Here is a 20,904-nt window from a genome sequence, read left to right on the forward strand (position 1 = left end):
GACCCGGGTTGTTGTGTTTTTGGTGAGCCCGGAACGCGCCCTTCCACCCCAGCCGGGGAAAAAAAAGGAAAACCCAATTAAAAAAAAAAAAAAAAAAAAAAAAAAATTTAAATTTGTACAAGATAAATTAAGTATAAATATAATCTGATTTATAGTTATAGCCAGCACATTTTAATCAAATGACATAATTGTGTTTGTTGAACATTTATATACATACACACACGCGCACGTGCACACACACACAATGTAAAAAAAGATAATTCTTCCTATGCAGTAGTGGCTACTCTATACGAGAGAAATGCCTGCCTCTTAGACTTACTTAAAATGTTTATCCAAATTTTGAATATACATCATAAACAAATCACACCACCTACACATGAAAACATAATGTTAAATAGATGGAACTTTCAAGAGAAATTAATCAAGTAGTAAAACACAAACTTCAAACCAAACAAAGCACCTAAAGATTTGGCATGAGAAAGATTATTCAGAGTTCATGAATTGAGATTTTTTAATTGAATATACTTCAACATAGACTGACATCTCCAGCTAAACTCAGAAGAAAGCTCCTATTGGGCTCAGCTGAAAAGGGCACCAATAACAAATAAAAACAGAAAATGAAAACAGTAGAAAAATTATTTTCTAATAAAATAGTGGCACTGGCATACATTAGGATGCTAAATCCCAGCATATAATGAGGCCTAGGAAAAATATGTAACTTAATGCAAAAGAACAACATAAATACTGCAGAAATGAGATCACAGCTTGGGGAGGATGGACAAATACAGTAGTACTTAAATTTTAGCATGCGTCAAAATTACCTGGATGGCTTATACTAGTTCCTATACCCCAGTCGCCAGTTTCTGACCCAAAAGGCTTGGGTTAGGGCCTCAAAATATGCATTTCTAATAAGTCTCAGGTGATGCTAACACTGATAGTCTAGGGACCACCTTTTGACAACCACTGGTTTAATGTTACAGCTTTTAAAGAAAAGACAAAACTGTCTGCTCTTATATTGCTTCTCTATCGAGGAGAACTGTAAAGAGTACACCAAATGAGGCTGAAAGGAAACAACACTGAAGGTGGAAGATTAGAAATTAAATGAATACCTAATCATTGTAAATAAATGTAAGCATCTAAACCTGGACAAATCACATTCCATCTTGGAACATAGATGTGGAAATTGGCACCATGGCTAGTGATTTTTGAGAAATTATGGCAGGTGGATGGAGCAAAGTGACAATATTATATCAATTATCCAAAAAAGGAAAATGATCAATTCTGGAAACCAAGCACTAGTGAGACTGCATCCTGGCAATACTTTGTTAGATTTTCAATGGGAAATGGTGATTTCTAATGCCCGGCACAGATCCACTGCCGGTGGCCGGATCATGCTAGTTACCTTACTGCTCTGCTATGACCATACTCTACATAGAGTATTTGGATTCAATCCAGGAATGAGAATATGAGATGAGTCTCTCATACTCTTATGATCATGACAAGATTTGAGACTCTGCACAGATGTTTAATGATGTTTAATGATTTTGAAAACTCCATGTAGAGGAAGTCTGCTGGCAGATAAGGGGTGCCTTATTGAATATAGCAGATTTCTCTACTAGGTTTCACGCCATTCCACTCTTTTAAGTACAGTTTGAACTAAGACTTAGAAATTCTTACCAAACTTTCAGTCATCAAACAATGGAGATGGATACTATGCTAACCTGAAATTAGTAAAATAATAGCAAATAGACATAAATGTAAAGGCCAAATTTCTTAAAAAAAAAATGCATACCAAAACCAAAACATTTACATATTAGACTGGGGAAGCCCTGACAGCTCCTACAAAAAGTCTTAGGAATTTCAGGTAAGTTGACACTAGTACTGAAATAGAAATCATATGAAAATGTAGATAGCCTTAATGTAAGTAAAGTGCCCACTGTGATAAATGCTAGGTGATCATGTATATATTTATGCACCATAATTTAAAATTAAATTATTGATAAATTGGAGGCCACCTTGGACATCCTGCCTCAGAGAATGCTATAAGAAATGAATGATGAAACAAGGCTTGTTTAATCTGGAGAAAAAGGACTTGGATTGGGCTAAATGATAATTACTTTAAAATATTTGGATAGTTAGATGAAGTAGATATCCACTGTTGTTTTAAAAGGCAGCACGAAGATCAACAAATAAAAAGTCAAAATGAGGCATATTGTGTTCCTACAAAGGACCATTTTCCAGCAATTGGAACTATCTCCCAAAATTGAACATGTAGTTTCCTTTAAAACTATTGAGCCATCTACTCTGGTGAGAGTTTAGCCACAGGCTGGGAGACTATGGGATACAAGCACTATAAGAGGACATGCTGCATAGTTTCTCTTGACCCTTTCTAAAATTAAAACCACAACAACCTTAACACATATACAGACAATGCTGTTTCATCTTTACAATAACCGATATTCCACACATGATAAAACAGAGGCACAGAGAGGTTAACTTGACTGGCCTTACACCCAACAACCATTACTTGGTGGAATGGGAGTCTTATGTCTTCATGTTAAAGTTTTTCTTCTCTCATGGTGTTTTCAATGAACCATTCTCAGTTTTTCTATCATTTCTCTTGTTCTCTCTCTTTTTTTAATCCTTCTTCATTCACAAACACACTTCTATTCCTGCAGTCCTTCCATTTTAGGGATTATATTTATACATAACATAAATATGGAGACCAAAGTGACTCCATCTTGAATGCTAATCCACCATATTGATTTCTGATTAACTCCAGTCCTATGAATGCCTCATGATTCTTACTTTATTTACTGTGCTTAATGTAAGAACATGTACTCACTACAAATTTTGCTCTTAGATCAAAGCAACCTTGACGTTATTGCACAAATGATAGGATATGAGGCACATAGCACTTTTGCCCATTCTGGAGGGTTGCCTTTAATTGTCTCTATACAGCATGTATCCCCTTTCCCTATGGTATATAAACCCTGAGTCTGAAGAGTAACTGTGTGAGGATCTACCTGTCTTGTTGCTTTCAAGGCTACACTCCTGTCTATAAATTCCCTAATATACCACCTTTTACTGTCAACTGGATTTTTCTGCCTCATTCTTTGGCTTCTCAGCTCCTTTGGCATTTGGAGCTGCTTTACATATACAGCCCTTTCACAGAACACTATGTGATATGTAAACCACAGCATTTTCTTTAAAATTAAAATCTCTAGAAATGATTTAACATCCCTACTGATTAGATTTTCAAAATCTAAATATTCTTACCTGATCGGCAAGCAATGTCTACATCCTTTTCAAAGTCTGTCTGTAACAAGAAATAATAAGACATAGAACCATCATTTAATGAAGACCTCAAGTGTCTTTTACTTATCAGATTATCTGAAGTTTACAGATATCTAACTTGGCAGTACCAGTTTATTGTTTTGTGCAAAGAAAGTTTCCCTAGGCATAATTAGATTGTTTCCAAGAGGGTTTCCTAGAGCCCAAATGTTAAATAAAATAAATGGAAACATAGCATACAATTTTAATAAGACAATATAATACCTAGTGTCATCTTCAGTCTGGAAACTGATTATCATATATCAAAAGGATAGAATTTTAAGGCAATTCTCTAACCAAAATAAGGACATTATAATGTGAATTATTATGAATATATTTAAATAATTATGTTTGTTATTGGTATTTTTAAACATTCAATTTGAATACATTGCTTACAATGTAACATCTTATATTGCAGTTTTGTCTAACTAGATTAAACTAGGCTCTTTAATGATTCATTTTCATTCACATGTGACAAAAATCTTTCAGGTTTAGGAATTAAAATGGAAGATTAAATCATACTTAACTGGTTGAAAACCTTCAGGGGTTTAGTTGTGACCTTATATTTTCCTAAAACTCTTATTTTAAACAAATCGATTAATTTTTTAAATGATATAATTAAATTATCTCATCTTAATCAAAGCCTTCCAATCATATGTCTTTCCCTATTAATATTTTAAATCAGAGATTTTGTATCTATTTGTTTTTAGTAAGGAATTATTCTTTGTAAAGTCTTAGTTACTAATGTATCATCTAGCTTATTACTGTTACCTAGTTCAAAAAAGTTACTAGTAAATCAAACACACTGTAAAAGTGAAACTTTACTATTTAATTTCTTCTTTAAATGACACAGTTTAAATCTTATTTCTAAAATACATCAAAGTGGTTATGCCTAAAGAACACTTTGATTTTAATAATAGGCAGAGCTCATGTAGAATAACCATCTTTCACTAAAAGGGTGGCTGCTCCTTACGCTTTAGAACAGTGGTTCTCATCTTAGGCTGCATATTGGAATCACCAATACCAGGGTCCCATTCCCAAGACTTTGATTTTAATTGGTCTGTGTTGTGGCTCCCCTGATGATTCTGTTTCACTAAGGCCAAGAACTACTTCTTTAAGACTATAAGTGCAAGTTCATAGTGTTATGATCTGTAAAAAACATCCACATGATCCTACGCACAAATCATTAGCCCTTACTCTACGCAAGGAGGAAAATACTCCTCAGTGTTGCATAGCACTCCCGCATTCAACACCCCAGGGAACCAACAACAAGTCCTGGACTCCGAAACAATCTTAGAGATAATACTTACCTGGTATCAGAGTTCACAGTCTAGTAATGAACTGAAGCCAAAGTCACTCAAAATGAGATTTTGATGTTATTTTACTAACAAGGATTTCTTTTATTCCCTTGAGAAATCATGACTTAATTAACATTCAGAGGAAAAATAAAAACTCACCATGATTTGAGCATGCCCATTAGGAAAAGAACTGGAAGAATCTGCATTGATGGGATCCTGACAGTTTCTCAATCGGCATCTAAATGCATCCTGAACCTGTGGCAAGGGGGAACACATTAGCTTTCTTCTCTCTTAATAATGACAAGATACTGTCTATATTGGCAATCAACTCTGAGGCAGTGGTTAACATTGCTTTTACAATCTTATACCGATTTTGTTTAGCTCTTAATATAAAAACTGGTGTATCTGGACTTTTGCTGTATGCCACGGAAATTTATCCCTTGCCATAACCTATAGAGGGAAGTGCTGGGAACGCCTTAGCTATCGAAATAGCTATATCGGGCTCAACACTAATATTTCTTGCCAGGAGGCAGATTTATTCCACTGTTACAAATAATATGTGTATCTTTGAAGAGGGATTTACTATTTGGTGTAATGTAATCTTCCTAACAGCTTTAAATATTGTGAAAAATGAGATTACTCAATGATCTTTTCACCGAAATTGATTTGGGATGTTTCTTTTTATATGTCACTTAAGAAATCTTTGAGTGGACTATCTCTTGTTTCACTTCAAGTACTATGCGCCCTGATATAAAAACAAAATACAATGAAACAAAAGGGAAACACAGCAGCACTTCTTCTGGTGGACTGTCTTGCCATTAAAAAGTCACTTTGCAAAGCCAAACTTCCTCAATGTGCATTCATAATCAAATTCTGAAGGAAGAAGAAACATATCTCAAAGTTCTAAAAACATGATGGTAATTCTTTTATTAAAAAACAAGCAAATCACCATGGCATGTGTATACCTATGTAACAAACCTGCACGTTCTGCACATGTACCCCAAAACTTAAAGTATAATAATAATTAAAAGAAAAGAAAACAACAGTAAAACAAGTCAAGGAACATAAATAGCAAAATAGCAAACACAAAAAGCAGTTGGTACTTATTCTGTTCCTGCAATGTCTCAGCATTGGCCTGTTCTTTCCACTTCCAGAGGTTTATCAAGCTCACCATAAGCTGTTGTTAGACAGTTTTACAAGTGGCTACTTATCCCAAGTCAATGCCAAGGTAATTTCATTACTTGTTTTTCCTAACCTCATATTATTGACATTCTCTTTCTCGTTTAATACAATCTGTTTTATTTGATTAAAAAACAAAGCATAGATGATATTTTCTCTACTATACTGAAGCACCATGATAGGGACTACTAAGGTTAATATATAAAGATCTTCACTTTTGAGAAGCACTGATACAAAATATCTTGTCACCATTTTGATGTGAGATGTTCATACTATACCTGTTGGCCAGACAAAAACAAACCAACGCAAAACTGATCATATTAAGTTGTGCTTATCTTCCTCCTTTGTCCTCTCACCCATTTCATAGTCATTACTAGCCTCTTTCCTAAATTGCCACATTACAGGATTTGACAACTGACACCAAGTGTAGTCACCACCAAAGACTGGCCAACTGGCTCAATAATGAGACCTCTGTCCTCTTCTATTTCTCCGCCTCCGGTTCTAATCCTACAGATATGGCCATAATATCTGTGAAATAAAGGAGTGGTGATAGACTCAGTGTTCTCTGACCTGTCTTCCATTCTATTATTCTAATAGTTCTAAATCTAAAACTTTTTTTGAAAAAGAATGCATTACCTGATACCCAGCAAGGTAATTCCTTATTTTCTTTTTCAAACACATCAGTTTAAGTACAGATGTGGTGAAACCTAGTCTGATCATCTTTTCCTGAAGAACTGAATAAATATTTAGAACTAAATCATCTAGCTTTTCCTGACGAAGGAAACACAACCAGGCAAAGTTAGATTTCTCAGATGTGAATGCTTTCAAGCTCCTCCTTTTTAGACTAAGAAGTTGTTGCAGGTTTTAAAGAGAGACATTAGTAATCAGTCTCATATTTGTCAGTTCATTACTTTTTCTATTATGCAGACACTTTGGGGAAACCACTAAGAAAGCGTATCTTTTTTTTTTTTTTTTTTAGAAAAAAAATCATAGAAACCAATGTCAGAAAAATAGGTACATACTAATTTTCTGTTTGTGCCTTACAGCAACTATTGAAACACATTTTACAAAGGAAGATAAACTATGTTAGCAATGGTATCTTCTGAGAGCTTGTCTCATGAAGATTTCTATCAAATCTATTTCTAAATCAGCATATGTAATATGTGAAACATTTTGGTAATCTCAAATATTAATTCGGCTGGCCCTTTCTAACCACTCCCAATTTTCAGACCTTCAGAATATAGTTGTCAATATTTTTGACTGATGGTGAAATACAGAAATGTAATTTCTGTAGGCTTCTCTTCAAAATCAACTCTTAGCTGCTTGAAGGAGATGGAAAAGAAATCCAACTCTTTTTAGAACACACACATATAAAATCAATATCTTCCACTACCAAACTTCCAAATAGAACAATAGATTAAGAGTATTGCTACACTGAATGATGACATCAGCTTCATGAATCATTAAATGATATTCAGAAGAAATGTAAATCAAAGCATAAATATTCTCCAGTAAATTCAAGGTTATTTTTATGGTCACATAAATGTCACAGTTTAAGTGCTAGATTCTCTGACAGTTTTAGTGCCTCTGATACCTCTAATTTAGAAGAATTTGCAGAAGAAATTCTACTCAATTCCAAATTCTTCATTTTATTTTATTTTTTAAATCTTAAAATTGTATTGAGGGAATCTGAATGAATTGGTCTTAAATATTTGTCCAACACTGTCAGGAAAGAATGATTAGTAGATTTCATAATGCATATTTCTTATAGAAGAGAATATTTCAAGCAAGATGGTATCTGGAAAAAGCATTCACAGCTATTTGAAAACATTTGGATAATTAATTGAATTTTATATCTGGTAAAGAGAGGTTTGATTTTGGTGAATCAATGTGAATTGTGCTGATAAAGAATAATTGAATTTTTGTAAAAAGCAAGTCTATATTTTAAAGAAGTAGAAAACACAAAAAAGAAACCTAGAAGAAAATCTAGGCAAAACCATTCAGGACATAGGCGTAGGCAAGGACTTCATGGCCAAAACACCAAAAGCATTGGCAACAAAGGCCAAAATAGACAAATGGGACCTAATCAAACTCCACAGCTTCTGCACGGCAAAAGAAACAGTCATTAGAGTGAATTAGCAACCGATAGAATGGGAAAAATTTTTTTGCAGTCTACATTTACAAAGAACTAAAACAGATTTACAAGAAAAAAACAAGCCCATTCAAAAGTGGGCAAAGAATATGAACAGACACTTTACAAAAGAAGACATTACATGAGACCAATAAACATATGAAAAAATGCTCATCATCACTGGTCATTAGAGAAATGCAAATCAAAACTACATTGAGATACCATCTCATGCCAGTTAGAATGGCGATCATTAAAAAATCTGTAGACAATGGATGCTGGAGAGGATGTGGAGAAATAGGAACACTTTTACACTGTTTGTGGGAGTGTAAATTAGTTCAACCATTGTGGAAGACAGTGTGGCGATTCCTCAAGGACCTAGAAATAGAAATTCCATTTGACCCAGCAATCCCATTACTGGGTATATATCCAAAGGATTATAAATCATTCTACTATAAGGACACGTGCACACAAATGTTCATTGCAGCACTGTTTACAGTACAAAGTACCTGGAACCAACCCAAATGCCCATCGATGATAGACTGGACAGGGAAAATGTGGCACATATACACCACGGAATATTATGCAGCCATCCAAAACGATGAGTCTGTGCCCTTTGTAGGGACATGGATGAACCTGGAAACCATTATTCTCAGCAAAATGTCACAAGAGCAGAATATCAAACACTGCATGTTCTCACTCATAGGCGGGTGTTGAACAATGAGAACACATGGACACAGGGAGGGGAGCACTACACACTGGGGTCTGTTGGGGGTAAATAGGGGAGGGACAGTGGGCGATGGGGAGTTGGGGTGAGATAGCATGGAGAGAAATGCCAGATATAGGTGAAGGGGAGGAAGGCAGCAAATCACACTGCCATGTGTGTACCTATGCAACTATCTTGCATGTTCTTCACATGTACCACAAAACTTAAAATGCAATAAGAAAAAAAATAAAAATAAAATATTCAATCATTAAAAAAAAAAAGAAAAAATAAGACAGAATCTAGATATTGCTTTCTCAATCAGAATATTGAAATATTCTGTGCCAATAGCCACATCTATCATGCCTGGCAATAATGTTATTATTTGACTTACCATTGAGAAAATCACTCATTTTAGGTAACAACTAAATTTAAAACTTATTAGATATTAAAATCATTGCATGTTTTAGTTCTTGTGAAATTAACATTTAAAAAATTACTTGATACCAGTAAATGCAATTTGTTTTTTTACTAAACTTAGAGGAAACAATTCAGTATTTAAGATAAATTATAGAACAGTTACATCTAGACTTCAAAATTTTTTCTTTTTATAATCTGTATTAGATCTTTCACCTTAATTGATAGGCATAGGGTCAAATATCTGCAGAAGTAGCAAGGAACATAATATGTAACTAACATTGGGATATTTAGGAAACTTTAAGGCAATCTAATGGCATGTTGTAAAATGAAAAAAAAGAAAAAGGAAAGGTAAGAAACATCATAAAATAAGGTGAAGAAAAAACAATAAGCTATGAAGGTTGTCTTCTGAAAAGAATTCAACCATGCACTTCCAAAGTTATCTTGACTGGCTTCTGCTGGAGGTTGCTTAAAAAACTCCTGAAAAAGCTATAAACTCTGATGGATTTTTGGATGAGACTTGAGTTCAAAGAGATTTGCAAGGGTGTGTCCCGCTCTTGTCTCCTGAACCATTAGAAGGATTCGGTTCATATCAACAGCAGCAGGCTGAGAGCTTTCTGGGTTGGTCCTCGCTCTGAAGGCAGCTGGCAGAGTGTCATTGTGGGAGCCAGTGCCAGAGTTAGAGATTGCTAGGGAAGAGCACCAGGCAATGTTTGGCAGTGTTGCAATTCAGACAAACCTCACAGGAAAAGGCTGCACAGTTTGAAATGGGCTCTGTATTTAGCAACTGAGCAAATCAGATCCTGAATCTTCAATTTTAAGAAGACCATTTTACCTACAGTAATTCTTCTTCATTTCCTATTCAAGAGGATCGTTCTAAACCAGGAAAATAAGTAAAGTTACATTCTTACAATTATTTGTGATTTTTCCTTCAGAGGAGAAGAGAGTCTTATATGGCCTCTTATTTTTTGAATCTCATTTTTACTATTGTTTCATATTTGAGCAAACAGCTCAGCTTTTTGTAATCATTAAATTCTATACAATCTAATCATGAAATGAATGACTTTTCAATTTCATATGTATAATGACAGTCAATATGACAATTGATATGAATGAGTTATGAGTGACTTAATATTATTGAAATATTAAATGACTGCTCATAGCAAAGGAAATAAACAAGTGAAAGTCTGACATTTACTATATAATGAGAGAAAAATATGCACTCCAGATCCAAACTTCAGTCCCAATGACTTTCTGTTAGAATCCCTTAATATCTAAAGGATCTATCACTTAATTTCTAGAATTGTTACACCCTTTTACGTTAAAATTACTTTTTCTATCAGTTTGAGGAGGTCATACAAGATTCTCTAAATGATATTTCACATGCATGATCTGAAAAAATGTAGCAGCATTTTTTCAGCATGAGAATAGAAAGGAAGGAAAGGGAAATTGTGCATCAGACACCAGGATCCCATCCCTTCTTAGGTGATACTTCATTTCAGTCTCATGCCACCCGCTTTCTAGCAGACATTATTTCAGTGACATACAAGAAGAACTTGAAGCTTATAGAGCTTAAGTAACTTGCTCAAGACCATCATAATAAATAGTGGAGCTGGGAATGGAATCAGTTCACTTGACTTGAAAGTTAGTCTTCATTCCAATGTACCACCCTATTGCCTTACTGAGCAAAGAATAAGATAGTTTAAGTGAATGAATAAACCAAAACAATTATTTCCAACTGGTCAGAAATTAAGTTGTTGTACCATAATTTCCAGCCTTTTATGATTTAGATAAAAAAATAATAAATGAGTTAACCAGATAAGTTTTCGGTTTGAACCTTTATTGAAGACATATTGAACCTCTTGTTATTAGGTTAACAGTATCGTAAGGGCAACCTAGGAGTGGGAAGGACAGGGAGGTGAGACTTGCCCATCCACATGTCTATGTCCACCTAATCTTTTTTTGTTGTTGTTTTGAGACAGAGTCTCACTCTATTGACCAGGCTGGAGTGCAGTGGCATGATCTTGGCTTGCTGCAACCTCTGCCTCCTGGGTTCAAGCAATTCTTGGTTGAACCGCCACCACACCGGCTAATTCTTGCCCACCACCACACCCGACTATTTTTTTTTTTTTTTTTGTATTTTGTAGTAGAGACGAAAACCATGTTGCTCAGGCTGGTCTCGAACTCCTGACCTCAGATGATCTGCCTTCCCAACCTCCCAAAGTGCTGGGATTACAGATGTGAGCCACTGGGCCCAGCCTACTCTTCTTGACTATAGACAGAAACACCGTGCTGCTACCCAGAGTAGGAGACAGCTGGAAGGGTGTATGAGGCTCCCACAGAACTGTGGGTAACAGCAGGCCACGGTTGGATGCTACCTGGCAGGCATGCCAGAGTTTGTCAATTCTGTTGTGAACTCTCTGTCTGAACTTTTTTACTGATGTCATCTCACCTACCTGCTTTCATGCCCTTGTTAACCCCTTATATCTCTGCATGCACTAGGAGAACCATGTGTGAAAATCAAGACTGATGTAAATATTCATAATATAATTGCAATTTTGCTACATCAGGAAAGCTTAATATGGCAGGAGAATTAGAATTTATATTTCCCTGCTTAAGAAGTGGGATGACTTTTGGGTGAAATGAGGTTGGTGATTTCTTAGAAAGGTAATATAAGAATATGACCATATTGTCCTTGCCTGTCATGACCATGCTCTTATTTAAAAGCAGTTTTTATACTCCTTATTTTTTTTCTGGTAAATCCAGGTTTATTTGGATACCTGTAGACATTTTTCCACATAAAGTTACCTCGGGCCGGACGCGGTGGCTCACGCCTGTAATCCCAGCACTTTGGGAGGCCGAGGCGGGTGGATCACGAGGTCAAGAGATCGAGACCATCCTGGTCAACATGGTGAAACCCCGTCTCTACTAAAAATACAAAAAATCAGCTGGGCATGGTGGCACATGCCTGTAATCCCAGCTACTCAGGAGGCTGAGGCAGGAGAATTGCCTGAACCCAGGAGGCGGAGGTTGCGGTGAGCCGAGATCGTGCCATTGCACTCCAGCCTGGGCAACAAGAGTGAAACTCCGTCTCAAAAAAAAAAAAAAAAAAAAAAAAAGGTACCTCATTCCATTTTTTTTTTTGTTTTTAAAGATGAAGCCTCACTCTGTCACCCAAGCTAGATTACAGTGGTTCAATTATGGCTTACTGAAGCCTTGAACTTCTGCTAAGCTCAAGCAACCCTCCTACTTTATCCTCCTGAGTAGCTGGTACTACAGGTGCATACCACCACACCTAACTAAATGTTTTTAAATTTATTTTGTAGAGACGGGCATCTCATTATGTTGCCAAGGCTGATCTGAATGTCCTGGCCTTAAGCAAGTCTTCCATCTTGTCTCCCAAACAAAGTGCTAGGATTACAGGCATGAGCCACTGTGCCTGGCCCCACATGCTATTTTATTACAAACAAAACAACAAAAAAATCTGAAGTGTATTTCTTTTTGAACTTCGAATCAGACTGACAAGGATAAGGCTCTTAACCAAATACCACCTTGCTTAATTCTTTTTTTAAAGAAATTGTTATTATACTTTAAGTTTTGGAATGCATGTGCAGAACATGCAGGTTTGTTACATAGGTATACATGTGCCATGGTGGTTTGCTGCACCCATCAACCTGTCATCTACATTAGGTATTTCTCCTAATGCTATCCCTCCCCTAGCACCCCAACTCCTGTCAGGCCCCGGTGTGTGATGTTCCCCTCCCTGTGTCCATGTGACCTCATTGTTCCACTCCCCCTTTTGAGTGAGACCATGCAGTGTTTGGTTTTCTGTTGCTGTGTGTGTTTGCTGAGAATGATGGTTTCCAGCTTCATCCATGTCCCTGCAAAGGACATGAGCTCATCCTTTTTATGGCTGCATAGTATTTCATAGTGCCTATGTGTCACATTTTCTTTATCCAGTCTATCATTGATGGGAATTTGCGTTGGTTCCAAGTCTTTGTTATTGTGAACAGTGCTACAATAAACATAAGTGTGCATGTGTCTTTATAGTAGAATGATTTATAATCCTTTGGGTATATACCCGGGAATAGGATTGCTGGGTTAAATGATATTTCTGGTTCTAGATCCTTGAGGAATTGCCACACTGTATTCCACAATGGTGGAATTAGTTTACACTCCCACCAACAGTGTAAAAGCATTCTTATTTCTCCACATCCTCTGTGTCATCTGTTGTTTCTTGACTTTAATGATCACCGTTCTAACTGGTGTGAGATAGTATCTCATTGTCATTTTGATTTGCGTTTCTCTAATGACCAGTGATGATGAGCTTTTCTTCATGTCTGTTGGCCACTTCAGTGTCTTCTTTTAGGAATTGGTCTGTTCATATCCTTGGCCCACTTTTTGATGGAGTTGTTAGTTTTTTTCTTGTAAATTTGTTTAAGTTCCTTGCAGATTCTTGATATTAGCCCTTTGTTAGAGGGATAGATTGCAAACATTTTCTCCTATTCTGTAGGTTTCTGTTCACTTTGATAGTTTCTTTTGCTCTGCAGAAGCTCTTTAGTTTAATTAGATTCCATTTGTCTATTTTGGCTTTTGTTGCCATTGCTTTTGATGTGTTAGTCATGAAGTCTTTGCCCATGCCGCTGTCCTGAATGGTAATGCCTAGGTTTTCCTCTAGGGTTTCTATGGTTTTAGGTCTAACATTTAAATCTTTAATCCATCTTGGGTTAATTTTTGTATAACATGTAAGGAAGGGGTCCAGTTTCAGTTTTCTGCATATGACCAGCCAGTTTTTCCAACGCCATTTATTAAATAGGAAATACTTTCCCCATTGCTTGTTTTTGTCAGGTTTGTCAAAGATCTGATGATTGCAGACATGTGGCATTATTTCCGAGGGCTCTGTTCTTTTCCATTGGTCTATATATCTGTTTTGGTACCACTACCTGTTTTGGTTACAGTAGTTCTGCTTTGGTTACAGTGGCTCTGTAGTATAGATTGAAGTCACTTAGTGTGATGCCTCCAGCTTTGTTCTTTTTGCTTAGGATTGTCTTGGCCATACAGGCTCTTTTTTGGTTCCATATGAAATTTAAAGTAGTTTTTTATCCAATTCTGTGAAGAAAGTCAACGGTACCTTGATGGGAATAGCCTTGAATCTATAAATTACTTTGAGTAGTATGGTCATTTTCACAATATTGATTCTTCCTATCCATGAGCATGGAATGTTTTACCATTTGTTTGTGTTCTCTCGTTTCCTTGAGCAGTGGTTTGTAGTCCTCCTTGAAGAGGTCATTCACATCCCTTGTAAGTTGTATTCCTGGTATTTTATTCTCTGCAGCAATTGTGAATGATAGTTCACTCATGATTTGGCTCTCTGTTTGCCTATTATTGGTGGGGGAATATTTGTGATTTTTGTACACTGCTTTTGTATCCTGAGACTTTGCTGAAGTTGCTTATCACCTTAAGGGGATTTGGGGCTGAGACGATGGTGTTCTCTAAATATACAATCATGTCATCTATAAACAGAGAAAATTTGAGTTCCTCTCTTCCTATTTGAATATGCTTTATTTCTTTTTCTTGCCTGATAGTCCTGGCCAGAACTTCCAATACTATGTTGAATAGGAATAGTGAGAGAGGGCATCCTTGTCTTCTGCCAGTTTTCAAAGGGAATGCTTCCAGTTTCTGTCCATTCAATATGGTATTGGCTGTGGGTTTGTCATAAATAGCTCTTATTAGTTCCAGGTACCTTCCATCAATACCTAGTTTGTTGAGAGTGTTTAGCATCAAGGGCTGTTGAATTTTGTTGAGGCTTTCTCTGCATCTATTGAAATAATCATGTGGTTTTTGTCATTGGTTCTGTTTATGTGATGGATTACATTGATTGATTTGTATATGATGAACTAGCCTTGCATCCCAGGGATGAAGCTGATTTGATCAAGGTGGATAAACTTTTTGGTGTGCTGCTGGATTTCGTTTGCCAGTATTTTATTGAGGATTTCCACATGGGTGTTCATCAGGGATAGTGGACTGAAATTTTCTTCTGAGCAAGCTCAAAATGTTACAATCAGTACCCTGACCCTCTTTTCCCTAAGCTACTTATGAACTCTCTGAAATCTATTTAAATTTCATTATGAGACCACTCATAATGGCCACTTATTATGGTCACTGAATACCCTGACCAGAAAGCACAAGACATCACTTAGTCAATGCTATGTATTCAAATGCCATAAGTGATGTTTTTCTTTTGGTGCTTCAGTCATAGCTATTAAAAAAAAAAGTCACTCTAGAGTCCAGGATTATATAATTTGCTTTATGCCTCAGTGTGCTTCATATAGTCCCAGAGAAGACTGTCTACTATGCACCAAAGGCTCCACTACATGGAAACCGTATGCCCAGTAACCTTTCTCCATCTTCCTCTACCTGAAATCTTCACTTCCTTAATCCTCTAACTTCATCGTTCCCTTTGAAACCCATGAGTTTTGATGTCTTTCATCGCCTCCTCCTTCCTCTCAAAGATGAACTAAAATAGCTGACCCGTCCTGCACTAAAGGAAGGCACAGATATACCCTTCCATGCTAATGAGTCATACTAAATTTCCCTATAAGTAGTCAAACCTGGAGGTTCATGTAACTTTCTATCTGACCTATATTATATGCAATATGGACTCTTTACAAATTGTTGTCTAGTTATTTCATTGCTACTGGCTTTATTTTTTTAAATGATTTACTTTGGGAGATTATTGGTTTTAGATCAGATAGGTAAGGATGCTTGTCTGTGTTACATCTTCACTGCCGTGCTCATGTAAAATCATTTTGTTTATCGTACGCTTTGTGGAAATAGTAAGACTAAATAGGAAATAGGCTTTAAAAGGGTGGGAATGGGAGAAAGAAGAAAGAAAAATGTTTTTTATTTTAAGCATTTCACTACAAAATGACTTTATGGGTTTGGATACAGATGTTGGGGCTTCATCTGGTGCAGCCTAGACCTCCTGCCAGTGCTTGGGAAAGAGAAAAGCAAAGCTTGGCCCTGCTAGTGATGCTACAGAACAGCCACAGGATTCTCACACACTGACATGACAAAATTATCCACTTAAGCACTTTCCTTTTATCCTTCCATTTAGTGAAAGAGTTTTATTGTAGCTTATTTTGTATCATGATCTTGTGATTTTCCACCTCTGACATCAAGCTGTAAGATTGTCTTAGAGCCAGGCACAGCCAGAGACAGAAAGATGAGAAAAATGTGCAGGCACCAAGAAAGTGGTTTCCTAGCAACAGTAACTATTTCAGAGGTTTCATAACCCCTGTGTTGTTTCCATTTCCATAGCAATGCAGGGAATAGTAAATAGTATGTTTTGTTATCTGTTTATTTCAAATAAATTCTAATCAATCAATGATGGATAAATGAAGAAAACATCTATATTTCTATTCGATTCTGTCTTATGAGCTGTTGTACATATTAGCTTCTAAGATTTATGTTCTGTTGCTAAAAGTATTTGTTGTGATAAAGCAAATGCCTTTTATTTTTTCCCCCAGAGAGATTTAGTAAGTAATTCAAAGGAAAAGTTATTCCAGAGGAAGAAATTGTATTTTCAATAATACAAGTTTCATAAAGTTTAAATATTAAGATTTTTAGGTCTGAAGGTCAGAACAAATAGTTATGTAAACATTCAAATTTTTCTTTTAGTGGGATACAATTGATGTGGCAGGACAGAGTAATCATTTCTCCCTTTTCTACTGATGTGAAATGATTTTAAAATTGGACCCACTAAAAGTAAAGGCACTTTTAAAATAAATTGGGCTCTATACACACCACATTCAAAATATCCCAGTTATAGTATTTCACTTCTTTTCTCCTTCTTAAACGGCAAGGCTACATTCTCCCCCTGTGAAGACCCACCTCCTCCACAGAAATAATAAATATGGGTAAAGCCTTCTGAATTCGTATTGGGATAGTCATTAAAGACCAAATTCTGTTAGAATCTGTCAAAAATACATAGAAATAGAAATATATATATATATATATATCCAGTCTCTAAATTAAAAAAATATATTTTGCATTGCTTATATATTTTTAAGAAAAGACCACATGAATTTTAGTGAAGCAAATATTTTAAAGAGAAAAGCAGTAGGGATAAAACTGTATTTCTAGGATCCAATTATAAATTATCTAGTAGATTAATAGATATAAATCACTACCTAATGTTTTACATGTAGCTATCTATTACATTTGCTTTGGTATATCTTTATGAAATTATTGTTCAGTGGAGACACAGAGGATATGGGAAGATGCTTCTCTTAGACCATCGTAAATGCCAGGGCAATGTGATCACAAGTAATCTGAGATAGGCCCATTGCTAGTGTCAGGCAATATACCTTTAGAAGGTAACAAAGAATTTCTGTGATCCAAATGAGGTCTCCTATGATATCTTCCTTGGGATCTGTAAAATCCTTCTAAACAAGGGCCTTTGGGTATTTAAATAAAATCTTCCTCTAGGAATTCTGAAACAGATTTGCCCTATGACTGAAATTTGCTCTGTGTATTTGTAGCAGTGTTACAGGTTATTTTTAGGGTTCAGTACAAAAAAAAAGGAATATGTGATTTGTCCTTTCAATGATGGAGCTAAAGAGTATTATGACACTCTGCTGTTAACTTATTTGCTATAAATTTTTTAAACTGGAACTAATAATTAAAAATGCAACAACAGAGATGTGTCCATATTTTTATTTTCCATTAGTACAGAAAACATGTATTTAGAGACATCTACTTTAGCAGAATTATTAATCATATGATTGATTTAATTACTTTTAAATCATGTTTTTGACAGTTAACAGTCAAATTAGCGAGTATGAAAAAGTTCTGATGGAAATCAAGAATTTTTTGTCCCAAGTAATTTTCTTCATATAAACAGCAAAAATTTGATAATTAGCCGTCATAATATCTGCCACTTTAAAACCTGCATATTTTGATGATAGCTTAAGACTATCTAGCAAGCTTATTCTGAAGAAAAAGGGATGTTTATATAGTGATACAGCACTGTCCTTCTCCTAAATACCTAAGGTATTAATATCTTCTAAAAACTGTATGCCTGCATGCAGGTATATCATCATGTATCTTACTTAAAACTTGGAATTCTTCCATTCTTAATCATCTGTCAAAAGCATTATGTATCATTTAGAACAATTTTGTTACTTAAATATGTTAGTGATAATATTAATATAGAAGACCATAGGATGGTAATAGTTGGAGAAGAACATAAGCTAAATTATTATTCAATTTCTTCCTAACTTCTACTTCTTTGCTCTATAAATAATTCAATACTTGGAAGATTTTAAATGGTGATATTCTAGGTAGAAATTTGCTAAAGGAATAGTAAGGCTTGGCAGCTATAAACATCAGATTTTAAAAATACGGAAATACTCTCCTCCTCTTGCAATATGAAGCTATTATGTATCTGTTTTCATTGAATTTCTTCATAGAATGTTCTTAGAATACACTTGGTTTATTGCTGACATCTGTATCTTATTATGACATTTATGCAGCCACAAATATATCATCATTACTGGTCATTAGAGAAATGCAAATCAAAACCACAATGAGATACCATTTCATGCCAGTTAGAATGGCGATCATTAAGAAGTCAGGAAACAACACATGCTGGAGAAGATGTGGAGAAATAGGAAAGCTTTTACACTGTTGGTGGGAGTGTAAATTAGTTCAACCATTGTGGAAGACAGTGGGGCAATTCCTCAAGGATCTAGAACCAGAAATATCATTTGACCCAGCAATCCCATTCTTGGGTATATACCCAAAAGGATTATAAATCATTCTACTATAAAGACACATGCACACTTATGTTTATTGCAGCACTGTTCACAATAACAAAGACTTGGAACCAACCCAAATGCCCATCAATGATAGGCTGGATAAAGAAAATGTGGCACATATACACCATGGAATACTATGCAGCCATATCAGTTCATGTCCTTTGCAGGGACATGGATGAAGCTGAAAACCATCATTCTCAGCCAACTAACACAGGAAGGTAAAACCAAACACTGCATGTTCTCACTCATAAGTGGGAGTTGAACAATAAGAACACATGGACACAGGGAGGGGAACATCACACACTGGGGCCTGTTATGGGGAGGGTGACTAAGGGAGGGATAACATTAGGAGAAATATCTAATATAGATGACAGGGGGAAGGACGCAGCAATCCACCATGGCATGTGTATACCTCTGTAAGAAACCTGCATGTTCTGCACATGTATCCCAGAACTTAAAGCATAATAATAAAATACCTCAGAAATATTGTTCTTCCTATCTGGTAAATCGGGTAAAAGCCTTTGGTTATCTGTACACATAATTGCAAAACTACAGGGTTTATACTCATAGGTACATATGTTTTTTTGCAATGTACACATTGCAATCAAGTTCTCAAGCTAAAATAAAATAAAATACCTCAGAAATATTGTTCTTCCTATCGGGTAAGTCAGGTAAAAAGCCTTTGGTTATCTGTACACATCATTGCAAAACTATAGAGTTTATACTCATATGCACATATGTTTTTTGCAATGTGCACATTGCAATAAAGTTCTCAAACAAGCTACATAATGCAAAATGACAGAGTAGACTGTTTTCTCAAAATGACTAGCACGGCACCATGTCAGTGTGTGTTTTGTTACCAGTCATCCCTAGAGTAAATGCTAAAATGACTCATAAACCTTGTAAATACTCTCAGTGCTTGCAAGCATTCAAAATAATTTTCACACAGGTTGGAAAACATCATTTTATTCTTAAACAACTCAAGTCTGCAATCTCTCACTGTCCTGGATGGATCTGGTTCTAGCTACTGTCTTCATTCATGAAATATGACTTCTTTCTTTCTCTACTACTGACAATGAACTTTAATCATAATCCAGAGAAATGCTGTGATAATACATCTACAGTTCTTGGAGACAATTACTGCCTATCATGTCTAACTGTACGTAGTTTCAGTATTTTTCTGAGAGTAAACATTCATATAGAAAGCAATAATCCTTAGTAATCATAACCATAACTTTGTATAGAGACAAAAGAACTAAGCATTCATCTTCAATGTTTTCTACTTAAAATAACATTAGTTAATATAAGCAAGGAGGATGTGCTGTATGAAGAAACATGAGTTAGGGAATGAACTTAAGAATTATCACTGCATTATGCTCATGAACTGTGTCTTTTAAAAATATGCCTGTAGGCCCTCTTACTAATTTTTCTTTTTCATTTTAATTATACTTTAAGTTCTGGGGTACATGTGCAGAACACGCAGGTTACATAGGTATACACATGCCATGGTGGTTTGCTGCATTCTTCCCCCTATCATCTATATTAGATATTTCTCCTAATGCTATCTCTCCCCTAGGCCCCTGATCCCCCAACAGGCCCCAGTGTGTGATGTTCCCCTCCCTGTGTCCATGTGTTCTCATTGTTCAACACCCACTTATGAATGAGAACATGCAGTGTTTGGTTTTCTTTTCTTGTGTCAGTTCATGTCCTTTGCAGGGACATGGATAGAGCTGGAAACCATCATTCTTAGCAAACTATTCACTAATTTTTCTAACAGACTTATTTATATAAATCACTCCACGTAGCTTCTCTTAAATCTATTCTCCCTGGCTTTTGAGACCTCTGGTTGTGTTTTTCCTGGCATACTCCCATCTGTTTTAATCTGTCACTTTTAGATTGCTGGGGGCCCTCCCAAGCTGTGTCTTACAGGATTCCTTCAGCTTTGATTCCTGATTGTCAATAAAGGAGACCAGCTTTAATCTGAACATCAATATATTAAAAGATCATACTTGTTAGCAAGGAAAT

The 20,904-nt window shown here is 35.8% G+C and overlaps 1 protein-coding gene across 6 annotated transcripts in view; it reads right to left on the minus strand.

Moving 5' to 3' along the window:
- ADGRB3 (adhesion G protein-coupled receptor B3) overlaps positions 1–20,904 on the minus strand; it is a 741,588-nt gene that overhangs the window by 31,276 nt on the left and 689,408 nt on the right. For all 6 annotated transcript variants that reach the window (XM_032274421.1, XM_032274422.1, XM_032274425.1 and 3 more), the window contains 2 exons: positions 4,791–4,886; positions 3,280–3,319 (listed from right to left, as the gene is read on the minus strand). In XM_032274421.1, the coding sequence (XP_032130312.1) occupies positions 3,280–3,319; positions 4,791–4,886 (136 nt within the window). The remainder of the gene's footprint in view (positions 1–3,279; positions 3,320–4,790; positions 4,887–20,904) is intronic.

The sequence above is a fragment of the Sapajus apella genome, unplaced genomic scaffold (genome assembly GCF_009761245.1).
Source record: "Sapajus apella isolate SASKATOON/1434 unplaced genomic scaffold, GSC_monkey_1.0 scaffold6, whole genome shotgun sequence".
Classification (NCBI taxonomy): domain Eukaryota; kingdom Metazoa; phylum Chordata; class Mammalia; order Primates; family Cebidae; genus Sapajus; species Sapajus apella.